The sequence below is a fragment of the Grammomys surdaster genome, unplaced genomic scaffold (genome assembly GCF_004785775.1).
Source record: "Grammomys surdaster isolate TR1022 unplaced genomic scaffold, NIH_TR_1.0 193, whole genome shotgun sequence".
NCBI classification, from domain to species: Eukaryota; Metazoa; Chordata; class Mammalia; order Rodentia; family Muridae; genus Grammomys; species Grammomys surdaster.
In genome coordinates this window covers 8977757-8986680 of record NW_021604638.1, presented here as the reverse complement: position 1 = coordinate 8986680, position 8924 = coordinate 8977757, and the positions used below count along the sequence as shown (strand labels likewise).

The 8924-nt window shown below is 48.9% G+C and overlaps 1 protein-coding gene across 12 annotated transcripts in view; it reads right to left on the bottom strand.

Moving 5' to 3' along the window:
• Positions 1 to 8924, bottom strand: part of Zmynd8 (zinc finger MYND-type containing 8) — a 101037-nt gene that overhangs the window by 54760 nt on the left and 37353 nt on the right. For 10 of the 12 annotated variants that reach the window (XM_028769634.1, XM_028769643.1, XM_028769637.1 and 7 more), the window contains 2 exons: positions 5589 to 5807; positions 2545 to 2658 (listed from right to left, as the gene is read on the bottom strand). In XM_028769634.1, the coding sequence (XP_028625467.1) occupies positions 2545 to 2658; positions 5589 to 5807 (333 nt within the window). The remainder of the gene's footprint in view (positions 1 to 2544; positions 2659 to 5588; positions 5808 to 8924) is intronic. The other 2 variants (XM_028769642.1, XM_028769648.1) reach the window with 1 other exon arrangement.

Here is an 8924-nt window from a genome sequence, read left to right as displayed (position 1 = left end):
GTGTATGTAGTGTGTGTGTGTGTGTGTGATGTGTGTGGTGTGTGTGGTGTGTGTGGTGTGTGTGGTATGTGTGGAATGTGGTGTGTCTCTGTGTGTCTGGGCACCCAGCATCCACAGGATGGTTTCTAAGCATCTGTAACTCTAGTTCCAGAGGCTTCAATGCTTTCTTCTGAGCTCCGCCAGCACCAGACAAGCACAGGCAAAAGACCCATGCACATACATAAAACAAAGCTCTTTAAAATATATCACACATTAAAAATTAATGCCTTCAGTTTTTCTTTTAGGTTTAGAATCCTACAAAGTTGGACTGGGATGCTGGGCATGGTAGTGCACGGCTTTGGTCTCAGCACTCGGGAGGCAGAAGCAGGTTCCTATGAGTTCAAGATCAGTGTGGTCTATACAGCAAGTTTCAGGACAACCAAGGCTACAGAGAAACCCTGTCTCAATGAAACAAAACAACAACAACAAAAAAAAACCCAAAGCTGGGTTTGTCGTGGAGAGCTCACTGGCTGCAGCACTGTGGCAGGGCATTTATCTAGCATGGGTGGGTAAGGCTCTTCATTCTCAACACCCCTCTCCTGCCTTACCCTCCCCTCCCCTAGAAAAAGAAAAACAAACACCTGTAGCAGGCTCCCTGCACTAGAGATCCCTTTATGAATAGTTTTTAGCAGACAGAGTAAGAAGCTGGTTGGAGTGGCGCACACCTTTGATCCCAGAACCTGGGAGGCAGAGGCAGGCAGATCTCTGTGAGTTCAAGGCCAGCATGGGCTACAGATCGAGCTCCAGGACAGCCAGGGCTACACAAAGAAACCCTGTTTTGTTTTTTTCTTTGTACCACATTCTGGCTATATACTTTACTCCCATTGATTGGGACTCAAGAGAAAAATAGTTTCCTGTTTTAACAAGAGCCAACGGAAGGAGCTGGATTCCCTCCCCACATAACAACAGATTTCCGAATACGTCTCAAAGCCAAAGCCTGCTTTTGGTTTTGCTTGTATTTTCTGCATTACCACATTTATCTCTTTAGTGTATGTGTGGGGACACAGGCATGTGAGGGTGTGGGTGTGCAGGCATGTGAGGGTATGGGGGTGCAGGCATGTGAGGGTGTGGGGGTACAGGCATGTGGGGGTGTGGGAGTGCAGGCATGTGAGGGTATGGGGGTAAAGGCATGTGAGGGTATGGGGGGTACAGACATGTGAGGGTGTGGGTGTGCAGGCATGTGGGTGTGCAGGCATGTGGGGGGGTGTGGAGGTATAGGTATGTGGGGGTGTGGGTGTGCAGGCATGTGGGGGTCAGGAGCCTGAGGATCAAACTCTCATCAGCAGACTTGGCAGCAAGCATCTTTATCTCCTGAGACATGTAGTTAGCCATACTCTTGTGTGTTTGTAGTAACTTTAAGGGTGAGCCCCACAGCAGCACTGAGAGTCTCTGTGAACTATTTACTTAAGAAACACACTTGGATTTCCTTAGACCACAGGGTGCTTTTATGCAAACAAAAGAGGGAGCCCCACCCAAAATGTTCCTTGAATTCATCTGTAGGAAAAATGACTAAGTAATGAATTATAATGTCTTTAGGTTATGTGGGGTAGGCAGCTCCCCTGCCAATGCCTTGCCATGTGACCATGGCTAAACGGAAACCGGTCAAGGAGACGGAGGTAGCCTTGAACTTCTGCCTCCCTAGTGCCAGGATTATACACCACCAAGCCTGGGTTTAAATATTACGTTGCCAAACATGATAGACCCTGAGCTGAAGACAGGAAGAGGTCAAGGATAGAGCACTCACCTGGTGGCCACAGGGCCCTGGCTTCCTTCCATACCCAGTACCCCAAGAAAAATCTTCTAAAAAGCATTTTCCTGACACCTTCCCAAAACCATCTTACACCAAACGCAGCTGTGCTGGTCTGGTGAAGCCTCTCAGAAGGACACTGCTGTGTGACCCACACCTTGACAGCCGAATGTGGCAGACCACCTTCCTACACTGCTCAAACCCCACCTTCTTATCAACAGACAGTCTCACCCACAGAGCTCGCTGGCTCAGTCTCACTAAACTGGGCTGCCTCTCTGCTCTCACAGAATTTCACAAAGGCCCCAGGAGAAGAGCACAGAGTCCCTCCTCCAACAATGGGGTTTGACCATCATGAGTCTGACCATACAGTTCTTCAGAATCTTTTTTTTTTTTTGGGGGGGGGGGGGAGGGGTTTCGAGACAGGGTTTCTCTGTGTAGCCCTGGCTGTCCTGGAACTCACTCTGTAGACCAGGCTGGCCAAGAACTCAGAAATCCGCCTGCCTCTGCCTCCCAAGTGCTGGGATTAAAGGCGTGCGCCACCACTGCCCGGCGCTCTTCAGAATCTTAATACCCCACCCACACCTCACTGCCCCTGTCTCCCAGCTAGACTCTTTCAGGACAGACTATCATATCTCACATCTTTACACACAGGAAGTTCCTCAAGAGCTTGTTTGTGTGCCATGAGAGAACCTGTAGGTCATCAACGGAAACAACCGCCATGGTCACCCCGCTCACAGCGGCGGGGACAGGCCTCTTACCCCTGGTTGCTTCATTTTCTGAATGGCAAACTTGAGAAGGTAGGACAGCTGTTCAATGGTCAGCATGGTCATGGCTTTGCTCTGCGTCTCGATGCATTCTGCTACTGTAATCTTCTACAAGTCAAAAAATCACACACACACAGGTCCGTTAGGGAAAACACACATGGCTGCCGTTTAGTCTCCTTCTACCTCTGCACTCACAGGTAAAAGCAATTCCCACCTACGTGGGAACTGCTATTGGTCTTGAAAAGAACTCCAAACCGCAAGACCAACATGTACTGGATCTGTAGGCAAAGACTTAAGTCATCAATCCACATACATTGTGCCAGGAAGTGACTCCAGCTGGTGAAGGCATCAAGAGCTGGGACCTGGGATGGCACAGGACTGCAACCCTTGGGTCTTAAGAATTTAATGTGAGCCAGGCGGTGGTGATGCACACCTTTGATCCCAGAATTTGGAAGGCAGAGGCAGGAGGATCTCTGTGAGTTTGAGGCCAGCTTGGTCTGTCTACAAGGTGAGTTCCAGGACAGCCAGAGCTACACAAAGAGAAACTCAAGGACATCCTGCAAGAAGAGGAAACCTTTCCTTTTTCCTTTCCTTGCTTCAAAACCATCTCACTGGCCTGGAACTCAGAAATCCACTTACCTCTGCCTCCCTCGTGTCAGGACTAAAGGTGTACACCTCCATATCCAGCTTTCCCTTTTCTTTCCTTTCCCTTTTCTCTTACCTTTTTTCTTCTCCTTTCCCTTCCTTCCTCTCTTCTCTTTGGAGATAGACTCTCACTATGTAGCCCAGGCTGGCCTCAAACTCGTAACACCCCTGCCTCAGCTTCTGCAGTGAGTTTACCAGCGTGTGCCACCACACCAGGCTCACAACTGTCAATTCATAGGGGACATCCTTATCACAGGGAAGATCCAGATAATCAACCGTAACCAGACTGCTGCAGAAACCCCATACCAGATCTCGGGGATTCTGAGATTTGTGTGGCAACAACAAAAAATAGCAAATCCTAAAGTGTCAAGGACTCTTTTGGCCAGGCTGTGAAGGAGAGACGTGACATTTTCTCCATTCCTTTCCATCTGTCACATCACCGGGGCCTTCCAACAAACCCTCACTGTGGTTGGTTGTCAAGAGAAGAACCACACAGTCTCGCTCAAAACCCCACAAGAGTCCAGAGCACACTAACAGAGTCCACTTCATCTTCTAGGCTGCCTTTACAACTCACCCCTCGGGGAAAAACTGAGGTCTCTGAATTGGAACACACAGGCAAGTACAGCTGCTTGCTTGAATGCAGTGTCTTTCAGCGTGCTCCAGATCCAGAGTCACCTGCCTGCCTGCCGTTCCCCCTCCTACCTCTACTCTTCCCTCTCTCTGGCCAAAACCAGTTAACAGAACAACAACAAAAAAGAAAGAGTCCCAGTCAAGTTTTTTTAAAAAAAAAAGAAAAACAGGGAAATTGGTGTGCAACACTGACCAAGGAGCCCAAAGGCCAGTTAGCTGGAGGACACTGGGAAATATCTCCTGATATAAGAGAAGTTAGGAGATGTGCCATTGTTTTAGGGAAAACATTGCCTAGGCACACAGGATACCTGAGCCTCCAGCAGCAGCCGTGGGGACAGAGAGGAGCCATGATTGTTAACAGTGAGACAGCAAGCTTGGCTCCAAACCAACTGGCTGGCCCTTCCCCACGGTCTGCTTCCCACACAGACTGGTCATAAACTCTGGGGTCTCAGATACCTTCCTCTACAACCGTCACTTGCAGAGAAGGCAACTTATCTCTGTTCGGTGACTGAGACCACAGGGAAGGCGGAAGAAAACTGGAGAAGGCTGGGGAACCCACAAAACTACGGGAAAGCAAACCCAGCTCTGAACACAGAGTGGAAGCTGTCAATTTAGGGTGTGCAAGTCTGTCTGGAGTAAGCCCAGGGGAGCCGTCAGCCAGCTTTTGCCACGACCCGGGCAGAAGGCCCCTTTCACATCATCGTTTGTTTTAAAGTCTAATTTCTTTTCTCTCCTTTTCCCACCCAAGCGCGGCGTCACGGGCATTTTCCTAGCGTGAGCTCCCCCATGCCATGCGCACATCTGGGTGGAGCTTCCCTCTCACACAGGAAGCTTCCTCACGATCTAATCCAGTGCCCGCTGGAATCCCAGAGATGTTCACACACATGACAGGATGATGTGTATGAGCGACACTCCTGTTGTCAGCAGAGAGCATCACAGTGGGAGACACGCAGACTCGGGAGCTCGAGCAGTCGGCTTAATGACGGTTGAGCTGCTGTGAGACTGGGGTGGGCTGCCTTCAGCCTGGCTAGCCCTGAACCTGCGGCTTCCTCTGCCCAGATGTCCTCCCCTTCAGATCCTCCTTATACCTCAGTGCGTCCTTCCCAGTGTTGGGGGGACATCGCACCTCAACTTCCTCTTCCCGTCTTCCGTCCCATTTTCTCTACTTTTCTTCCACCTTCTGCTATAAGTTAACTTTCGGATTTTTGTCCGCTTTTGCTCAAAATAACAATAAATAATAAGAAAGGGTCATCCACTCTGTGGAACGTGCTGTTGAATCCCCGACACCTAACGGGCACTGGAGAAACTCAGGTCGCATGAAAGGAAATGCGAGGCGGTCACCACGGAGAGCACACACGCTAGAGCGGTCTTCCCAGCAGGCTACTGGCGAGAGGAGTCAAGGTCGAAGAAGGGGAGGAAACAGCGCGGGATCTTTTCAAAAGGCGTCAACCATTACAGATCTACAAGGTCCTTCCAAGGCACTCACGGCAGAAGGCAGAAGCAGCAGACGCACAGCGGCAGGTCTCAAAGCGCTCCCAAGGCTCGGGGACAGGCAAGGCGACATGTCTTTCCAAGAGCTGCCCCACTGCAGCCAGCGCAGAGGCGGGTCCCCAGAGGGGGCGGCCAGGGTAGAGCAGGCGGGAGGCAAGACATTTCTCTTTCCCTCTATTTGGATTATTTTGAAATTTTTAAAAAATAAAAAGGAAGAAAAGAGAAAGGAGAGGAATTGAGGCAGGTAATGAATTCATTCATCGGGAACTAACCTCACATTCAGGACAAAACCAGTCCCCCTCTGGTTCCGATGTCAGTCTCAGACACTTAGCGTGATAAACCCGGGGACAGAGCTCACAGCAAAGGACTTGTCCTTCCCGGTGACAAACCCAGCAATAGAAGTCATTCCGTCCGTCCTGCGGTACAACATCAACAGGGTCTGTGGTGAGTGGCTGCTTCATATAGTAAAACGGACCATGTCTTAGCTCTGACTGAAATGTAGGCAAGAAAGACAGGTGGGGTTTCAAAACACAGGTGGTTTCTTAGCAGTAATTTGCACATCAAGAACAACACATCACAATCCCTCACAACCCCTCACAACCCCACTACACAGCCATGCCATCTCCACCTCCCAACTAAACACAGCAGTGGCTGGTCCACAGCTATAAAGCCACTTGCCAGGCACTCAAAGCTGGCACCTGAGAGTTAGTGGCTAGATGGCCCGAGTGCACAGTTTAAAACCCCGCACCCCCCCCACCCCCATTAAGCAGCTAAGTGACCTAGGCCACATCTCTCTCCACCTCCCCACCTCAATTTTCTCATCTGTAAAATGGAGCTGAGAGTTTCAACATGTTGATATTAAATGGCAGCATAGCCACCACTCACAAAAACGTGTGTGAGCCCAAATTTACAAAGCCCATGTGGGTTTGCCAAGCCGCCCTGGCCAGCTTTAACTAGTTAAGTATTTAGAGGGCAAAAACAATTAGATTTGGGCTGGAGCAAAATTTATCCTTCGTTTACTTAAGTATGTCTCCAAGATAGAAAGTATCTCCAATGGCTCCCCAAAGCCCCGATCCTTGAGTGGGGTGTTCACATCGGCCAGGAAGGCTGGCCAATTCATCAGAACCAACAACGCCAGACCGAGAGAGGAAAGGGCCCACCAATTCACGGGAACCAGACATCTTCCTGTGAGACAGCATCAGGAAACCGGTCTCTAGACATTCGACAGCAGTGCAGAACCAAGCACAGAGAAGCCTGCAAAGTCCACCCCGGAGTTGTCCAGTGGTGACAGTCAAATGGTCTACTAACAGGTCTGTGACCTTCAGAGCCCACAGGGAAACAAGATGCCTTCCAACAAACCCGTGGGCACTGGGTAGATATCACATTTACACAACACAAGCTCCCTGTCAGTAAAATATTGTTTCCCCCAACAAGACCTCATACTGGCTACATACAGCACAAATTCTGATAACATGGATGAGAAGACTGTGCTTGTAATGCCGCTGCCTGGGGACCGAGGCAGAGGGACTGTGAGTTAGAGGCCAGCCTAAGAGAATGACAGGATGCCTCAGCAGGTAGAGGCCAGCCTAAGCAACTTGAGCCCTAGAATCCATGGAAAGGAGAGAAGCCCATCGTGCGTGCATACATACATACATACATACATACATACATACATACACACACACATAAACACCCACACCCACTCACTCTCACATACATTCTCCCACCCCACCTACCACAATCTCTTACACATACTTTGTTTTTAATTTTAAAAAAGTGTGTGTGTCTCTGCGCGCGCGCGCGTGTGTGTGTGTGTGTGTGTGTGTGTGTGTGTGTGTGTAAAACAGGGGTTTCCTAGTATATTCTTTCAGTGACCACCGCTCTATTTACACAGACATACTTCAACATTTTTTAAACTGACCTAATATGAAACCAGCTGTAACACTTTGTTGACTGAAAATCTGACTTCTCCTTAGGACCAGGCTTCTGTGTTCCTGTCTACCGCTCCTCTTTCTCTTCAGGACCAGGGACTGAGCCCAGGACCTCACAAACTCTTAAGAGAAGGCTTAACTAGGGAGCCTCACCCCATGTCTGTATTAGAATGGCTAGAGCCTACAGGATGAGAAATGCCTGAGAGCTACAGGCAGCCCAGCTTCTTCCCTGGATTTTAGGACGAGGAGTCAGAGCTCTGCAGATGTCTGGTCCTCCAAACTCCTTCAGGGAGTCTTGGGAACTTTTTGCCCAGCTTTTTAAATCTCCCTAAGAAAATAGCTCCATCTTCCTGAATCACCAACAGGGGCTTGCTTGGGTGGTCTGCTCCGTTTCCAGGGAGGAATATCATTGTTGGGATAGTCTCTAAATGGTACATTTTTTCAATGTACTGTCCTGCACGTGTTCAAGGAAAGCCTTATAATTTAACAACACCCATCTCACTAACAAAAGAGTAGAGCCAAAACTCAGGGATCAAATAACCCAACCTGATACCACAGCCCAGCTGGGAATTTCTGATACCGCGTTTATTCCTTTGATGGCTCAGAAGTTTCCCCCAGGCTCCATCTCTGCCTCACCCCAAGTAGGTGTCCTCAGGACCAAAGGGACAAACAACCAGGTGACTCTGCTCTCTTCGGGGACCCTCACTCCAGGAACTTCAGCAGCCGCAGAGGACAGCAGCCCAGTCAATCACATACTTCCCTTATGACTTCTGTTTTCTATTGCACAAAAATTACCTCATAACAAACGTGGAGCTTTTTAAAGGAAAAGCCAACCGTTTCAGGTAAAATGGATTCGGATTTCTCTCTCCCACGTGTCTGAAGTATGTAAACGGCCCTGCAGCAAAGCGCACAGGCGCGACAAGGGGATAATTGCAGGTTACAGAGTAAATGTTTTTATTCCCTGGCTCCTGCCCCAGGTCAGCTTAACAAGAAAATGGAAAAGACCTATTCACTCACTCCAGGGATGTTTTCATCTGCACTGAGGCAGGCAGATGTTTGCAATTCAGGATTTTTGTAAGAATAATAAGTGAAGGGCTGGAGAGATGGCTCAGTGGTTAAGAGCAATGACTATTCTTTCTAGAGGACCTGGGTTCAATTCCCAGTACCCACAGCTCACAATTTTAATTCCAGTTCCAGGGGATTCCACGCCTTCTGGCCTCTGTGGGCATACACTACACAAAAACAGGGCATAAACATACATGCAGACAGTTTCCAACCCCCTCATGGCTGCTAACAACCTTCTATAACTACAATTCCTCCAAATCTGGCTTCCAAGGGCTCCTGTATGCACACGACCTACATAAACTCATGCAAGCAAACACACATAATGCAATTTTAAAAAAGAATGAATAAATCTCTCTCTCTCTCTTTTTTTTTTTTTTAAAAATCCTGGTATAGTTGCACACACCTCCAGTCCTAGTACTTTGAGAGAGAGGCTGGAGGATCTCTGTGAACATGGAAGTCAGCCTGGTCTACACAGTAAGTTCCAAGCCAGCCAGGGCTGTATGGTGAGAGTCTTATTCCAAAATGAATTAAGTGTCTGTGATCCCCTTGTTAGAGTGCATGAAAACTGTCCCTTTCTGCAAATGTCAGATGCTAGAAATAACCATGGGGCAA